The sequence below is a fragment of the Lepisma saccharinum genome, chromosome 27 (assembly GCF_977018435.1).
Source record: "Lepisma saccharinum chromosome 27, izLepSacc3.1, whole genome shotgun sequence".
In the NCBI taxonomy this organism is placed as follows: Eukaryota; Metazoa; Arthropoda; class Insecta; order Zygentoma; family Lepismatidae; genus Lepisma; species Lepisma saccharinum.
This window is the reverse complement of record NC_139255.1, coordinates 42310016-42329262: the sequence shown is the minus strand read 5'-3', so window position 1 is coordinate 42329262 and position 19247 is coordinate 42310016. Positions and strand designations below refer to the sequence as shown.

Sequence of the window (19247 nt, the reverse complement as noted above, 5' to 3'; positions counted from 1 at the left end):
ATCCTTGTTTGAAAACTTGATCCTGCGCAATACGAGTAGAAAGACCAAGAAGACATAATGACACCACAGAAATTAGATAGAGCTGAACGTCATTGTTAAAGATGACCAGGATAGGATTTACCTTGCCAGGAATGGCATATCGAGAACTTGTGCTGCTATTTCAATGGCCCCTCGGATTGAGTAATTTTAGAGGGCTAGTTGATATAATTTTAGAGTTCACTATTAATAAAACCTTAAAAATAACTCTTAAATATATTGTTCTTTTTTTTTTACCGTGCTGCTACACCTTTAGAACTATGCATAGTACTTACCCTTTATGTTTCTTCCAATATTCCCTGAGTTGAATAGGCAATTTTCTCTTCTTTGGTCTCTTGGGTGGCATGTCTCTGGATTCTGCTACCTCCTTCGCTCAATTCTGGCCACCTGAACAGTAGAGACTGCACTAAACGAAAGTTTTCCTATCCTCAACGATAATCCTTTCGAGTCACCGTACAATACCTTTTAGCTCTTGACCTCAGTAGACTCTATTGTCAAGTCACGGACAGCTGGGCGATTCCATTATATGCCAAGGGAAGAAAGTATCACAACGCTAAGTACGCCCTTTTAGAGACGATATCAATGTTTACACAGTATAGATGCTGTCAACGAATAAATAAAAAATAATCAAACTGTATTATCGAACTTCGTCAAAAAATTATCAGGTTTCGAGTGTTAAACAATGTCAAGAAATAAGATAAATATATTTTTACTCGGTGCCGCATGTATATTTGTCATGTAACTTGGTTAAAAGTGCATCTAAGTGCTCTAAGTTAGGGACAGGGACACGGGGGATGCTATCCCCCAGTTAAAAAAAATCATAAAGCAGAATAATTTGCATAAGAACCCCCCCCCCTCATGTACTGCATTGTTCCCATGTTGATCCACATAAGCATTTCCCCTTCTATACTCACAGTTGAACAAGCCCCCTCCCCCGCTAGAAAATTTCTACTTCGAGCAATGCAACATATGTGGAATAGTCGTGTGTATTTGTGAAGACATTGAGTGCGATGGAAAATATGTGCTGTCGCCTCGTCCGTTGTGTGTGTCGAGTGACTAGCTCAATAGATTATATTTAATTTTGATCTTCCCCCTTAATTCATTTCGCGAAATCACACCCACCGCCATGTTCCCGGCAAACGTTTCAGAGCGTTTTAACCTATTTTTATGACAAATAACGTCCTTTCAGATAATCTGGCCATTATTAAATAGTTAGGCAAAATGCAAAAAAAGGGTTAGGTGGCAGAGCAGCCCTTGGCTGAACCTCGCCCGCTGAATAAAGAAAATTTATTATTATTATTATTATTATTATTATTATTATTATTATTATTATTAACACTTCGAGTAAAAATGGTTGTATTTTGTATTTGTACAGTTCGTACATTTCAAAACCGGTCCCGAGCACAAATATGAGAAATGTTACAATATAGTGATCTGTGCATGTAGTACCTTACAACAAATGTTGGAAATGACGTCCTTCTTGCCCCTGGCCATATTATTAGACGCACCGCAATTTTTTTTTGAAAATAAGAGTTTTGAAGGGGAAACTTGTACAAAATTGACCATTAGTTATCTGAAAAGTTTCCTGTACGTTATTTGAACCCTTGCAAATACGAGTAATACGTAAGAATGCACTTTCATGCACAACATTGATAACAATAATAATAATAGTAATAATAATACAAAGTAATGTAATTCGACACAGTGGACACTTTTAACAGTTCTCTTACTTTTCACATTAAAAATGTTGCAATTGGGTTCTTTGTGGCTGAACTTTTGATTATTGTAATGATCAGTATGAAAAGGGGAGGTACTGTTGTTGTTGTTACAAACAATACAATACCGCCAACACCAAACGTCATTGTTGTTGAACGAACATGCTGCAGTTCAATTCAAGCTGAGTTCAGAGGAGGACGTCTTGCGAATAAATGAATCGTATTTGTGTTAAATTTTGCAGTGATATTGTGTTTGTACACTGTCAGTATATTTTTTTAAATTTAATTATTAACATTAGGGAGTCATGGTAAAAAAAAAAAGTGACTTCACACCGAGAAAGATTGCTGAAATTATGACAGTAATAAAGACTAAAATGTTCTCTAATCGAGAGATTTCTCAAAGATCTAATGTGTCTGAAGCATCTGTGAGGCGAATAGAGAAGAAAATTGAATATGGTGGAGAGTGTGAGCCACAAAGGAAAGACAGATGTGGGCGTAAAACAATTTTTACTCCAAGATCCTTACGTTGTTTGAAGAACATTTGCCTCACGAATACATTTGCGAGTACAAAGGAACTTCAAGATAAACTTGAAAAGAGTGGTGTTCGTAAATATGAAAGAGCAGAAAGGCTTAGGCTTTCTGATATGAACCTGAAGGCACTCGGACCCGCTAAGAAGCCAAAATTAACCCCTGCTCTGATTCGTAAACGTTTTCATTGGTCAAAAGCTCACAAAGAAAAAGATTTGAACTTTTGTAGATCTATTTGCTTTAGTGACGAGTGCTCGTTTGAAATCTTGGGGAATAAATCTCTGTTTGTGAGAAGACGTCCAGGTGAAAAATACAATCCTGGTTGTGTTGTGCAGACTGTCAAACATCCAATAAAAGTTACGATTTGGTCAGTGATTAGTGGCAAAGGTAGAGGACGTGTGTATTTGGTTCAAGGAACAATGAGGCAAGAACAGTATAGGGAAGTGCTTAGAAGAAAGTTGCTACCTCAAGTAAGAGAATGGTTCCCAAATGGAGAACCGCTTGTATTCATGCAGGATGGAACCTCATGCCATACCGCAAAATCAATAAAACAGTTTCTACAGAGTGAAAATGTTCCTCTCTTGCCCTGGCCAGGAAGATCACCAGATATGAACCCAATTGAAAATGTTCGATACCTAGTGAAAAAAGAAGTGGCAAAGCAAACAATTACGACAAGAATTGGCCTAATTGAAAAAATAATTCAACTGTGGAATCACCATCCTCATATGAAGGAGACAGTACAAGCATGCATTGATAGTATGCGAAGACGAATCCAAGTACTTATAAAGGCCAAAGATGGCTCAACCAAATATTAAAATTGCCTTCCAGTCATATGAATTGTATAGGTAATATTCAAGAAACACAGTAAGAAATTATATTTGTAATTATTAATGTGTCAAGTAATTTTTGTTTTTTGTTAAGGTTCATGTGTAATCAATGTAATATTTCATGTAATAAAATAAAGAATGAAAAATTGAAAATAACAAAAAAAATTCGACGAGATAATAACACATCCTTAGAATTTTGCATACATTTTTTAGGTGCATCTAATTGTATTGTTGTTTGTATTTGGCTCCATGTTTCCCACCTCTACCAATAATCGTAAGGAAAGGGGTGACCTTCCACGTAGTACACCCTGGACTGCTTATGCAGACTAACGAGGCTCTGGCGACTGCCCCTATTACCAGTATAATTCTGTGTGTTGTCCCGTTCCTTGTTCCTATGTGGGCTGAGTGCCTCTTTACAGCCTCAGCTTTTAACCAGCTAGAATGTTTTAGTATTTTAGTAACACGGCATTGCAATTATGCCCCCATATAATGTGACGGGTGCAAAATAGCCTAACACCTGACGGACCCATAATTTTAAATTCAAATCAAAATCAAATCCTAAGGTAACAACACGTATTTGTACATTTCATGGTTTGTTCATGACTGAAACAAGCTGCTCGTGTCGCTTGTCGCTGGCATGCTGCTCGGACTGGGCCTTTTTATCAATACTGTGTCTCGTGTCGCCTCGGTCTGTTGTTCGCGCATGTACGGTGAATGTTTAGCTTCAGACTGCTCCCTCATGGAGATTTCACGTGCCTCTCGAGGACTTCAGCAAAGCAATCTAGCGCAACCTAGTGTGCCCTGCCATATGGCGAGAAACGCTGCAGTTGAGTGGCTCGTTCCCAAGCGACAGCGACAGCGACACGGAGCATTCTCACCGAAGCCCATGCTGCTTCAATCAAAACATTCACCATGGATGCGCGAACAACAGGCCGAGACGACACGATATATGGTGTTGAGAAAGAGGCCCAGCCCGAGCTACATGCGAGCGACAATCGACACGAACAGCTTGTTTCAGTCATGAACAAATCATGAATATGTCATCGAATTCATTACATTTCGAACTCTTAGGGAGAATTCACAACGAAGCGACAAGCGATAGACGACACATGTCTCTTGGGAACGCCCCAATCGGCAGCAACGTTTCACACCGTAGGGCACAAGCTCACGTGAGATCCTCAAGCGATATTGTCGCTTGTCGCTTCCGTATAAATTCTCTCTCCATTGCGAACAATCTAGTCACGTAAAAGCCAAAGTATATTATTAATCAAATTAGAATTAGAAAATTTGCTGGATGTGGGTTCCCATATCATAAAATTACGTATAGTACGAAGTTTTTATTATTATTAATAAAATGTCTACCTTTAGTACAGTTGTCTTGCCACTTTATGTAACAGATCGATGTTCTCTATAAGTAAATATATTGTCCCAGCGAGTTCATTACAAAAACACAAGTTGTATTTTGTGGAGACCAGACTCTATCGCTTCCTTACGATGTAAGGTAATGGTGTATTGGTAACTCTGTCGCCTTGTAATACAAGGAGTCTCACGTTAGATAACCGGTCCAAGTGCACAGTGGCCAGGATCCAACTTTGCCACAACACGGTCGGTCGAAAGCCACCCCCCAAGTTTGAAGGGAGGATCAGGCCCCGCCTTTTGGGGCCAAAGGCGGGGCTTCTCTAGTCGAGTCCTCTATCGGCAGACGGCTGAACTTGTAGGACTCGAACATTCGGCGCTAGGGCTTGAATAAATTTATTCTCGAAGGTCATAATATAGCGTTTGAAAATGCATATCAATGTTTGCAATGGCGTATTGTCACAATGGGTCTCTCAATTTGAATTTTAAAAAAATCAGTTTACTCAGGAAGGATGCAAGAAAGGCTTCCAAGGTTAAATTTTGACAGTAACTTAGAATCGGGCTCTATACGTCGATCTAAAAACTGAGATGTTTGACAGTTAATATCTTTTAAAATATAGAAGTGATAAAAAATTTACAATAGTCACTGCTAAGAGTCATTCTTTCTAATTAATTGGCAACAAAGCTGATTGAAATGCCTCAAATAGTTTTCGAGAAAAAGTGAATTGAATGAAGGTCTGTTTTTCCGCTGCCCATGATATGGCCTCTTAAGTCCAAATATTTTCCTAAGAATCTTATTTTCAAATACTCTCAATTTGTGTTCCTCTTTCAGTGTAAGGGACCAAGTTTTGCATCCGTATAACACTACAGATAAAATTACTGTTATGTATATTTTAACTTTTAGTTTCTTAGATATTAACCCTTAGTTTGCCGCCGTAACACATATGTTACAAAAAAAGTATGTCCCTTGTAGCCGCTGTAACACATATGTTACAAACAGCTTTAGATACAATTATCGAGGGTTTGCCACACTTATATTTGTATATTGAGGTTGAAACTGACAGTTCGTTCGGGAACATGTTTTGCAATCATGTTTCGAAAATTCCAAATCCCCCCACCCCCTCCTTTCTCGGAATATGTCACATGTTTGGGCTCACCCAAACACGTGTTCGCTCTTCAGTTGACAGACACAATAAATGCTTGGTATTTACGATGCTGTTTTCCTCCAAGCTTCCAACGCTGTGATTTAGTACTGATAAGGCACACATTCTTCTTTGTGTTTAGACCTGGTGATCGAGCTGAAGTAGTGGCGGGGATTAGGGGGTAGGGGAAGGAGAGAGGGGATTGGATGAGGTTTGGCATTGTCAGCTTTCTGTCGCCTCTATGTTAGAAATGCAATGAAGCTTGACGATAGCCAGAGGCCAAAAGCATGAGTCTAAAGCGTGCGTCTATCCAGAAGTATAGACAAAAGAAAGGATTGCAAAGGCTCCGTCCCTCCTCTGTTAGGACTAACAAACGCCTCACCATAAACACTTCGTATCATATAACAGCTCATCGATTTCCTTAACGCACAAACGTTTCCTTCGGGACATATTTCCACAAAGAGCCGAGTCAAAAGGGAGAAATAGATTCACAGTAGCTACACAAGATGCAAGTGCGAACGAAAAAAGCAAAAGTTCGGGTTTTCTCCCCAAAGCAGCTGGAGAAGAGGGGGCAAACTCCACATTTTTATGATTTTTTCATTGAAATTCGGGGGATGCAGCCCCCGCCCGTAACCCTCCCCCCCCACGGTTGAGGCATCCAAATTTTACATGGTTGCATGCACTGATGTTCTGCCTGCAAAACAAAAGTTATCTGAAGTAGATTGGTCCCATTGTGTCAATTATAACAATTTTATGAATAATATGCAAATTGGCTAAAATTCGCTAGAGTTTTACGTTTTGCCTTATTATTCAAATTGTATTGCACCCACGAACATGAATCAAGTTTCATTCTGTTGTGGAAGGTCCATTCTTTTAAAAGAAAGCAAAAGTTCCGGTTTTCTCCCCAAAATAGCTGGAGAAGAGGGGGCAAACTCCATATTTTTATGATTTTTTCATTGAAATTGGGGGATGCAGCCCCGCCCGTAAGCCCCCCGCGGTTGGGGCATCCAAATTTTACATGGTTGCATGCACTGATGTTCTGCCTGCAAAACAAAAGTTATCCTAAGTAGATTGGTCCCATGGTGTCAGTTATAACAATTTTATGAATAATATGCAAATTGGCTAAAATTCGCTAGAGTTTTACGTTTTGCCTTATTATTCAAATTGTATTGCACCCACGAACATGAATCAAGTTTCATTCTGTTGCGGAAGGTCCATTCTTTGAAAAAAAAGCAAAAGTTCCGGTTTTCTCCCCAAAGTAGCTGGAGAAGAGGGGGCAAACTCCAAATTTTTATTTTTTTTCATTGAAATTCGGGGGGATGCAGCCCCCGCCCGTAACCCCCCACGGTTGGGGCAACCAAATTTTACATGGTTGCATGCACCGATGTATTGCCTGCAAAACAAAAGTTATCCGAAGTAGATTGGTCCCATAGTGCCAGAGTTGTTACGATTTTTCTCCATTATGTATACGAATTCAAATTTCCCGCTCAAAGCCTCGGCGACACTGGGCTTACTTTCGTCAGACCGTGAGTGCATACTAAGGGTTAAGCAAGAAGACAAAAGTTTATGAATTATTGAATTAAACCTGCTTTTTATCTCCTCTTTAATATCATTTTCATTTGTTAGTATTACTCCTAAGGACTTGAATTTGGAAACTGATTCAAACAAGTTATTATCAATAATAAGATTTTGATTATTACCTAACACTTGGTTTTGGCCTGTAAGCATATATTTAGTTTTCTCTTTGCTAACTTCCAAACTTTTCTCTTTAGCTGCTTTGAAAAATATTTTAGCATTATTCTTAATTGTATTTACATCATCCCCCAGTAAGTCTATATCATCTGCATATGCTAACAGCTGTGTCACACCATTTAATTTTAGTACAATAATAGCAATACAAAATTTATAAATATTGTGACGTACAAATTTCAAGTATTGATGTCTGTTATCCTTGGAAAACTGTAAGTGAATCAGCAGTGGTATCTATTCAAAGTGACACTGACTCAGTCATACGTTTCATGGATCTATTATCCTTTTTTGTAGAAAATTTGACCTAAAGACAACCCAACCAAAGGCACGTATTTAAAATTTTGAGAAAGAAATTCTGATACCGTATTTACTCATGTATAATGCACACTTTTTTCCAAAATTTTTGCCCCCAAAAACTATGGTGTGTATTATGCACAAAATAATTCAAACAGCCAACATGAAACCGTACAGGGTCATTCCATGATTTTTGGACACTTGCATTGATTTTTCATGTTTGTGGAACCCTATCATGTTATATATCGTTGTAAAGCTTGAATCCTGCAGTTTCTGAATATGGAAACAGTATTCCATACAAGATAACGACAGTAATGTGAAATGCGGTTGAAATAAGTTCATCAAAAATGAAGAAACGTTCTCATTTTTATGGTACTTTGGATGAAAGAAAACGTAAGGAAATGATAATAAAAATTAAAATGTATTACTGGCCTAATAATATGACATACATTGAGTGTGTAAATTCCTTAATGGAAGAAAGCTTGTGCTGCTAACTGCTGTTTGGAAGGTTCTGAATGTGCCTCGTATAAATGTTACATTAGTCACGGAAAGAAAAAGTATATATTTTGAAAAAGAAGGAATGAGCAATTGAATAGGTATGACGTCATTCATTCTTGATCGGCATAGCAACAGATTTACAACCTACAACTAAGCAAGCCATTTCTTGAAACTGGATTGTACTGTGCATTATATACGAGATATAATTTTTTGTCTCTTTTACCCATCCAAAACCAGAGTGCGCATTATACATGCACACGCACTATACACTCGTAAATACGGTAATTGAAACTTTAGAAATGTCATACCCATTAAAGATATTAGTAAGTTCTTTACTGTGTGCTACCTTATATTAACTGTTGTATCATGTCTTACTCTACAGAGCAACAGCGAAGTGGAGAACACGGCATTAGGCAATCATCAGTACCTTAAAGTGATTTCCAAATCATTGCCCGACAGCTTGAATGATCTGCTTGTGTCAGTTACCACAGAGTACGGACCTCCTATTCTATATGCCAAGACAGCCCACGCTTCCACTATGAGATTACTGGTTGGCAGTGGTCACCATAAAGCAGGTAAGTGAGATAAGATAAGAAGTTTGGGAATCATGGGATGCCCAAAGACTACACAGTAGAGGCATGCATATTTAATTTTTGATAAAAACACTAAATGTGAAATAGAACATGGTAATGTTAATTTTTCAGTTTTTTGAAGATGTAAGGTGCATTTTGCTACCCTGCTTTGTCATGAAATGATGCAAGATGAACTGCAAAATGCCAAGTACTCTTAACCCCTTCGCTGTGAAATATTCTGACAAAATGGATTCCGTTCTGTGTATTTTTTTTTGTGAGTTTGCATAGTAATATTTTTAAGTAGCTAGTGCTTCAGCAAAATTCATCCGAGTATCATGGTTCATACGTGTTTCTCTTCTGAATAGAACAGGCTTTCAAATGGTACCATGCACATGTGTACATCAAGTATGAGGAAAGGGAAATCGGGGATAATTTGGGAAATTTCCCTCCAAAAAATCCCTTTTATTAACTTTGGAGCCTTCTGGACCAGGCCTGAATATAGGTACCCAATTATAATCTACCTTGAAAAATACCATGGTATATACATAATTCATCCGCCAAGTTTCATTGCAATTTCAAGGTATGAGGGAAAATATATTTTGCAATCCTGTTCGACAATACTATTAGATATTATTCGGGAATAATTGAGAAATTTCCCTATGAAAAATCCCTTTTGGTAACTTTGGGGCCCTCTAGACTGGCCCTGGATATAGGTACCCGATTGTAATCTACCTTGAAAAATACTATGATCTATATGTAATGCATCCGCCAAGTTTCATTACAATATGTATGGTATGAGGAAAAAAATATTTCACAATCCTGTTTGACAATACTATTAGATACTAGTCGAAACTCAAAAACTAAAAATAAATCACCAACAGTTCAAATAACGCAACACAAAAAAAAGTATATAAAGCAACTGAATAAACGCAGCACACAAACGAACTCACGTTTACACTTTGTGAGCATAACATAGAAACAGTTTACTTTCCTCTGAACTTCTTCTTCTTTTTCTTCTTCTTCTTTGTCGGCACTGAAAATCGTAACTAAATAAAAGATCGTTGTTTCTTCAATAGCAAAACATATGTTTCACCAACAAAAATGTATTATTCCGTTCCACACAGGTTAGTTCATTCAGAGATGTTTGCAGGCGTAATATTACACCCAACTCAGAATAAGCTATAGTGACCAAGGGCGTAATATTACGCCGAACACAGGGAAGGGGTTAAAAACAAAATTTAGTTAGTTACCAACCTGAAGTTTGAATTATCCTGTGATTATGCAATACACTTGTGTTCGGGACATGCACTCACCACCATACACAGCAGTCATACGCTCTCGTAAATGTTCCCTGGTGTGTTGCCCTCTGCCGTCAAAAACTGTATCACGGTGCCTCCTTTGTGGCACCTGACACTGTGAATGCCATGACTCACCTCACTGAATGCCTGACTGGCACCTTGGAGGCAAATTGCCAGTGCTGCCACCTAGTGATGTGGTCTGGAACTCTTCTCGCACACATGTGGCGTACCCCAGCCTGGCCTACATATCCTGTAAGTTGCATCGCTCTGTCATTTTATTTCACTTTTTCATGGCATTAATCCAGTTATTCATTGACCGTACCAATATAAGCCATTCAAGTGATGCTTTTTCACTTTGCTTATAAAATCACTATTACCAAACCCACCAAGAGCTGCGCATGAATTCTATTGCTTGCAAACAGCAGATTAGCATGGCACCAATTACAAACCTGCAAATACTTACCTTGTGATAATTTCTGATAATATATTCTCCCCCAGTATTGGTATTGTGGAAAAAAATGTCACTCCAATTTGAGCCATTTATTAACTTCTACAATTTCCTTTATGGAATGAACTGGCAACGAAAAGTATGTTAAAATATATCTGCAAACAAGGCTTCATAATGCAGAAAAGTAAGTGTGAAAATCTCTTCTAATAAGAGATCAAAGTTATGATTGTGTGACCTTTGCAACACATTATATTTTATGCACTAATCTTGATACATCTTTATCAAATATGCATATATATATATATAATGCCTTGGAAAATGAAAGAAGGTGTCGTCAGCTGTTAACACCATAGGAAAATTTATCGTGTTCTGTTTTTGTATTTTTATTTATCTGTTTTGTATACTCAGATATTATTATATTTTCATTTATCTGTTTTGTATACTCATATATTAATTTAATTTTCAGGTTTTAATAATGGGGCCAAAGAGGAAATACAAGAAGATGATTTATATTCCCGCAGTGGGAAAACACCTCATGAAGTTTCCTTGAATAATCCTAGTGCTTCTGGATCTACGTTGGAGAGTGGCATTCGAGGTACGTACATTTCCCTTTTGCATTATTCCGTTACTGTCTAAGGTTTCCGTACTAGGGTGGTTCCCTGGAGACAAATGGGGCGTTCACCTTATCCGTACCAGATTTCACCCTCTGTCCTGGAGGGTAGGTCCTGTTGACCAGTGGCTGGCGAGACTGGGTTAAGAGCAAATTTACGTTACACAATTTCCAATTGACTATGTTTATTCTTGTAAAAAAATAAGAGGACCCTACTTATTTGGTCTAGGAATTAATTCATGCGCCTGGACAAGAGATGGCGTAACGAGCGTATCGTCCCACAGTTCCGTGTAGCCACACATGCGTTGAAAACTCCTCTCAGCGCGCATCGTTCGTAGTATAGGGCAGTTGATTGATGCGTCAACAACAACATTTTGTAGTGAACTGAACATGGCGCAGTTCGTGCCAGATAAAATGTTTTTGCAGAGTGTTCTGCTTCATTACTTTAACATGCAGAAAAGTGCTACCGAAAGTCATCGTATTTTGGTGGAAGTGTATGGTGACCATGCGCTAGCTAAGCGAACGTGTCAGAAGTGGTTTGCATGGTTTAGAAGTGGTGATTTCGGCCTGGAAGACCAAGAGCGACCTGGACAGCCAAAAAAATTTGAACACGAAGAATTGAGAGCATTGCTCGATCAGGATTCGTGTCAAACGCAGGAAGAACTTGCAGAAGCATTAGGCGTTGATCAAACAACAGTTTCCAAACACCTCAAAGCCATGGGAATGAATCAAAAGATGTCACATTGGGTTCCACATGAATTGAAAGACAGAGACGTTGAAAGACGAAAAACCATTTGCGAATTGCTGCTTCAAAGACAGAAAAGAAAGGGGTTTTTGCATCACATTGTTACTGGCGATGAGAAGTGGATCCATTACGAGAACCCGAAACGAAAAAAGGCCTAGGTGAAGCCAGGTGAACCAGGTCCATCACAACCGAAACGAGATATTTACTGTGCAAAGGTTATGCTGTGCATATGGTGGGATATGAAAGGTGTGGTGTACTATGAGCTGCTGCAACCGGGTGAAACTATTAATGGAGAATGTTATTGACGACAATTAATGCGTTTGAAGCAAGCTCTGGCCAGGAAACCACCAGAATGGGAGAACAGACATGATAAACTTATTTTTCAACATGATAACGCTTGTCCACGTGTCGCAAAACCGGTCAAAACCTATTTAGAAAATGTCGGGTGGGAAGTTTTACCCCACCTGCCATATTCACCAGGACGTTGCTCCTTCGGACTACTACTTGTTCGATTGCATGAATAACGATTTGATTGGACAGCGGTTCACTTCTTCAGAAGATATCGAAAAATGGGTCTCTGACTGGATCGCTTCAAAGTATGAGGACTTCTTTCTCCACGGAATCCGTAACTTGCCTGACAGATGGGCGAAAGTGGTGGCTCGCGATGGACAATATTTTTCTTAAGGTATTTATGTATTTTGTGTTTGAACTACAGCTTCAATGTGTGCGAATTAATTTCCTAGACCAAAGAGGTTCAATTTAGAGGAGAGGTGATTAGGTATTGAGAGATTACCACTCTTAACGGGACAGGTACTTATCTCAGGTTCCTGGATCAAACCTCGGCTCTAGAACGGTTGGTTCATTGCGGGTCTTGCTGGCTGGCCTGAGGTGTTTTGCCTCTGAGCAGGTCCTGGTTTCGATGCCATGAGTTCTGGCAGCCCTGTAGTGCACTTGTTCCTATCCCCAGTGGGAGCAGTCTCCCTCCTGCAACTCGACATGTATCTCATGACTAGGAAATGGATTTTTAGGTGCTATCAAAGAGGGATTTAGGACTTTGTAAACTCCATTTTAGGACTCGTAGGTGCTTATAATAAATAGCCATAATTATTAATTAATAATAATATGAAATAACAGGTTTTAGATGCAATTTGTGTACAAAAGTTACTATTTTTAGTGCAATGAATACAAAAAAAATATACAATCTGTCCAGGGTAAGAACTTTATCATATTTCGAAGTACTGCATCACCATATGTTGTTCAATGTTTTCTGTGGTGGAGTTCTTCCAGTCGTCTGCGAGTGGGCACTTGTACAATCAAGGATAATTCTGGATTGTAACAATCGCATTAACTTCCAATGTGATCATTACAAACCAAAAGTGTCCGTGGAGAACTGCAGAAAGTTATTTGTACGAGGGTCACTATTTATATTTTGAGCCTAACAATGAAAAAACAGGAATTTGGCATTGAAAACTGCTTTATTGTTTTTCGAAGTATTCTCCTTTATGGTCGATACACTTTTGCATTCGTTCGAACCATTTGTCAAAGCAGTTTTTCCAATCTTCTTGAGACACCTCCATAATATGGTTTTTGAACGCATCAATGGCGTCTTCCGCCGACAAAAATCGTTGTCCATGCAATTTATTCTTGACATTTGGGAACAAGAAGAAGTCATTGGGTGCCAAATCAGGACTGTACGGCGGATGACCCATTAATTCGATTTTTTGACTGTTCATAAAGTCGGTTGTTAGACGAGATGTGCGACAGCTGGCATTGTCTTGATGAAGAATGATCCGACGGCGTTTGTTTGTTTTCCGTGTTTTACCGAAGACCTCTGGCAAACAAATTGTTGTGTACCATTCAGAGTTGAACGTTCTATGTTCCTCTAAAGGCACAGTTGCCACATGACCAGTTTTCCTGAAAAAACAGGCGACTATTTGTTTCGATGTGCTTCGAGCGCGAACAACTTTTGTTGGATTGGGTTCATCTTGAAACACCCATACAGTCGACTGCTGTTTACGTTCCGGCTCATATGCATATATCCATGATTCGTCACCTGTTACAATCTTATATACGTCTTTTGAAGCACCAGGATTGTATTTATTGAGCATTTGTTTGCACCAATTGACGCGAGCGTCGTTTTGAGTTTTTGTCAAATTGTGTGGGATCCAACGAGAACATACCTTTCTCACAGCTAAATGATCATGTAATATTTTATATATGCTGGTGGAACTAATGCATATGGTTGCCTCAATCTCACAGTATGTCACATGACGATCTTGCAGTATTAGGTTTTGCACAGCATCAATGTTTTCTTGAACAACAACTGATTTTGGACGACCTTCGCGAATCTCGTCGGTGAGCGAATGGCGGCCACGATTAAATTCGTTATACCAGCGTTTCACAGTGGCAAAGGATGGGGCTTCATCGCCAAATGTGGAAGTAAGTTGATCGATGCACTCTTGTCTTGATAATCCACGTCGAAAATCGTAAAAAATCATTGCACGAAAATGTTCACGAGTTAATTCCATTTTATTGTTGTCGCGCAATCTCCAAGGCAACATAAACAACACAAATGAAGCTATTGACAGAACATTTGAAGTATGTTATGGTCAATAATGCCAGACGATTCCGTGCAAACGTCAAATTGCGCCTAACTTCAATCAGTGTTGCCAAGGCTCAAAATATAAATAGTGACCCTCGTACAAAAATCATAAATGCAACTGCTCCTGATCCCCATGGCAGGTTTGTTCTCCCCGAGGCATAGTGGTAATGTCGTTGCCTTGTAACAAAGAGGTTGTAGGTTTGATGTCCTTTGGAGGCACACAGTGGTTCGAATCCCACTTTAACCGTTACTCTGCTGAGGGGGTCGTCAGAAAATAACCCTGGTTTTGCCAAGGCCTTTGGCGCGAATTTTAGATTTGTACACTTATTTGACAAAAATGCTATAACTCTTAGACTATGTGACCAATCTACTTTGGGTAACTTTTGTTTTGCAGCTAAAACATCAGGGCATGCAACCGTGCATAAATCAAAATGCCAAATCCAATAAGAGGGGTTGGGTTGGCCACTGCCCCAACTTTCAATGAAAAAATCATAAAAATGAGGAGTTTGTTTCACATATGCGATAATGTAATGCACCCAGGAACATGAAATGACTTTCATTTGGTTGAGAAAGGACCATTCTTTGAAAATAAGGCTAAAGTTCGTGTCCCCTTCCCAAAATAATGGGGGAAGAGGGGGCAAACTCCCCATTTTTATTATTTTTTCATTGGAAGTTGTGGGCGGTTGCCCACCCAACCTCTCTTATTGTCTTTGACGTTTCGATTTCTGCACGGTTGCATGCCCTGATGTTTTAGCTGCAAAACAAAAGTTATCTGAAGTAGATTGGTCAAATAGTCTACCAGTTATAATTTTTTTTATGAAATAAGTGTATGAATTTAAAATTCGTGCCAATACGTAACTTTGTACTCGGGGGGGGGGGGGGGGGGTGCATCCACATGATGTGCCAAAGCTCTGTTTAACCCACTGTAAGTGTTTCCGATCGAACAGAAAAGTATGAAGATATAAAAAAACAGGAATTTTGTAATCAGCTGCATGGTCGATATATCGACCAAAATACGACTAAAGGTTAAACTGTAGGTCAAGTCCCGATTAGTCTATATGTGCATAAAGTGGGCTCAAAAACTTAAACTCAAACCGCAGGAAGGTTCTGATGGTCTTCTCCTCTTGATGCAGTTGTAGTTCCCGGTGCTAACCCTCCCCTTTCACCTAACTGGTGTGTAAATGGGGAAAATAGGAGACGTGTTTGGTGGCTTGCAGGGTTGCCTTTCCTACTCGTCACAGCAGGCACTCGGAACAACCAGTCAGATGGAGGTATTCTTGGAATTACCACGCTCTTACACTGTTGCGGAGACTGGGAATAATGCTGTTTTAACAAGTGAATGATTTTGTAGCTAAGATCTCATCCCAAAACAGCTTGCATTTTTGTTTGCTATGCCACACCTACGGTCCCTGTAATTTCCTGGAAGTACAGCGTTCAACAATGGAGAACGCTTCATCCAGTCAGTTTGCTCCAACTTTTTTCAATTTCGTTGTGCATGCTGGAAGATGGCGGAAATTTACACACGTGTTGGCACTTCTCTATTGCATTACTTCTGTTGATTCGCTCAAGGTCTCAAGGTTCTGAAACTTTTGGTGGAAATTAAGGGTCGTTCTTAATTAAAGTTATTTTTAAAGTTAAGTGAATGGTTTAATAGGCATTTTTGAAGTCAAAATAGCACTTTTAGGCATTTTTAGGTCTTATAGAATTTCAGTATAGGGGTGCTGTGTACATGAAACACAAAGATCTCTAAATAGCATATGTCTAGGACATAGCAAAAAAAAAAAAAAAGTAGGTATGGACCTAGAAATCCGTTCCCTACTCATGACCCACTTGCCGGCTCCTGGTGGTCTCCTTGTGTTATCCTCCCGAGGCATGGTGTTTACCCTTTTTATAGTGCTCTCAGGAGCAATGTTGAGTCTAGGTTTTCAGGTATGGCCGGTAACGATTCAGTTTATATACAAGAAGCGGCCTGGCCACAATTTATGTAAAAAGCTATTGTTATAAATGCACTAAAAGAAAGACAGGTCAAAGGATTGAAAGCTGAAATGACGGTGAACCAATAACTGACAGATTAAAGTTCGCATAGCATTGTTACCACATTCAGAAATCTTAACACGTGGAACAAACGAAAGCAACTTAGCAGCCAGTGAAGGTGGACAAAAAAAAATGTTTTAGGTAGGGCTGAGTCGATACGACTATCGATACCCTAACAAATTCCTGCTGATACTGCTGCCGATACTTGTATAATTCCAGTATAAAATAACAAAGGCTAGTTAGTGAGTCTCATCACCAGGCATGTATCTAGAAATATAATTTGGGGAGCCAGTCCGAGCCAAGTGTCTCAGAAATATAATTTAAGTGTTTCTATTTAATATAATGCATAGGTCCATTTCCAAATAATTTGTATATTAATTAATTCGTACTTAGTTACTGCGATGCTTCTGGAGTAATGTTGTATATGTAACCACAGAGACTAAGAAAGCAAGGAAAGACAATGTTAATATCTATTTTGTTCTTTGTTTCTTAACTAAAAATATTGTTATTGGTATTATTACATGAATAAGTAAAAAGACGCTTAAGAAGAGGAGCAGGAATGGAATTCAGTGCAGAAAAGAGAGAGGTGCTAATAATAAGAAGAAACAGAGCCAGAAATGAACCAAGAATAAAGATTGACACGGATGAGTTGAGGGTAGTGGAGAGCTTCAAATATCTAGGAAGCATAATTGAGAGAAGTGGAAGAATAGATGAGGAAGTAAACAGAAGAGGTAGTGGACTCTATCAAAGTGTTCGAATATTAATATGGAACAGGGATGCACCTATGAAATGCAAGGAGGTAATATATAACACATACTATGTGCCGATAATTATTTATGGAGCAGAAACTTGGACAATGACATAGAGAGACAAAAGAAAGATGCAGGCAGTAGAGATGAAAGTTTTAAGGAGTATATTGGGGAAGACTAGAAGGGATAGAATAAGGAATGAAGAGAACCGACAGACAGTGGGTGTGGTGAAGCTTCAGGACAGGATAGATCAGGCACAGACGAGATGGTTCGGACACATGAAGAGGATGGATGCAGAAAGACTACCAGTAAGAGCTTACCATGCACAAGGAGTGGAATAAGGTCAAGGGGATGACCAAGATGTCGGTGGAAAGAGCAGAGAGTGTTAGGAGAAGGGGACAAGATTGGAACACCGTGGAGAGAGTAGAAGTGGTGGAAGACCAGGAAAAAATGGAGAGGCTTGAATTCTATGCCAACCCAGTCAGAGGCAGGAAATGGCAAGGGATGATGATGATGATGATGTGTACCTAACAATGCTAATTTGTGTAAAAACAACTGTCCTGGCAAGGAAATTAATGCAAAACAAAAAGTTAAAAAATGAATATTTATGAATAACAAAAAAATGATGATACGTCCAGTTGACGAAGAGTCAAGTTCCTGATTAATATTTTATGTGCATTATTATAAGTAGTGTTTACATGAGGGGCCTCCCCGATGGCATAGTGTTAACATGTTCACCTTTTAACCAATAGATCCCGAGTTCGATACTTGGTGGAAGCACAGTGGATCGAATCCGACTCTAAACTGTAGGTGAAGTACCGATTAGCCTATCTGTGCATAAAGTGGACTTGTGATAAAAACTCATACTCAAACTCTGTCGTCTTTAGTACTGTCATTCAAAGCTGTATTCGGTAGATATAAATAATCCTCATTGAGAGATACCAGCAGTCACACAAAAGTTTGACATAGAAGAGAAGAGGACAAGAAGAAATTGCTGAATCCACTTCCAGCTTGAACATCCATAAAGCAGAGCTAATTTCACAGTGACCTTCATCCCTCTTTAGCAAGAACTACGCAAATACATGACCCGACATTAGCTCAGGGTGTGGTTTTCAAAAATATCAATGAGCTTTTAAGCAAGAATTGGCTATGAATAGTTTGTTATTTCCACAGCATTAACTAAGCAGTTCCATGCCTTCGTAGTCATGTTTGGGTTCAGCTTTCACTTACCCATGCCTTTGATCTTGCCATCTGCTTCCCAGGAGGGTGAGGGTTTATAATCCAGCGTTTCCAGGAAAATCTATGCAACTTCTTGTGCTGGTCTCCCAATCTGTCACAATGATGGGTGAACAAACTTTGAAAAGTACAAATGTTGAGACAAGATGTTGCTTTTGCCTACTCTTCTAGCCATTGAAAATCTGTGATATTGAATGGTATTGGTAGGAAAAATTAAACCAAGACTTACAGATACCATCGGTATTGGCTCAGCCCTAGTTTTAGGATGTTTTGCAATTTTGGAGAGAGAGAGAGAGAGAGAGAGAGAGAGAAAAGCAAGCTTAGGAAAAAGTAACAAAAGTAGTTATGAATTTTCTTTATGTGAGGACTACCAGAACCTTTCTTTGCAAAGGGTATATATGAATGTGGTACTAGAATGATTTTTTTTTTATTTTGTGTAATATGTGTGGTTTTCAAATCAAATTCGAGATTTCATTGACTATTATAACAACAAAATGTCATTTTATATTCCACTTTTGAACCCCAAGTGTGCTCAGCTTTTAAACCAAAAGTTTCTTCTATTACTTCCCACTCTGTACTCTTTGAGTATCAAGATTTCATGCTGGGTGTCAGGGCTAGAGGTATGAAAAAAAAACTACGAGGGTAAATCAAAAAGTAAAGGCAATTTTCACATAACATCTGCACGGCAATGCACTTTTGGTATCGTGCAATCAGCTTCTGTATCCCGTCCACGAAGAAGGTTTTTGGTTGCTCACGAAGCCACTTCTGCACCGCCTGCTGGACCTTGTCATCTGACCTGAAGCGAAGA

The 19247-nt window shown here is 39.1% G+C and overlaps 1 protein-coding gene across 2 annotated transcripts in view; it reads left to right on the top strand.

Annotated features, from left to right (window-relative positions):
* Positions 1 to 19247, top strand: part of LOC145980000 (transforming growth factor beta receptor type 3-like) — an 88485-nt gene that overhangs the window by 34785 nt on the left and 34453 nt on the right. For both annotated transcript variants that reach the window (XM_083112946.1, XM_083112947.1), the window contains exons 9-10: positions 8528 to 8720; positions 10930 to 11058. In XM_083112946.1, the coding sequence (XP_082969072.1) occupies positions 8528 to 8720; positions 10930 to 11058 (322 nt within the window). The remainder of the gene's footprint in view (positions 1 to 8527; positions 8721 to 10929; positions 11059 to 19247) is intronic.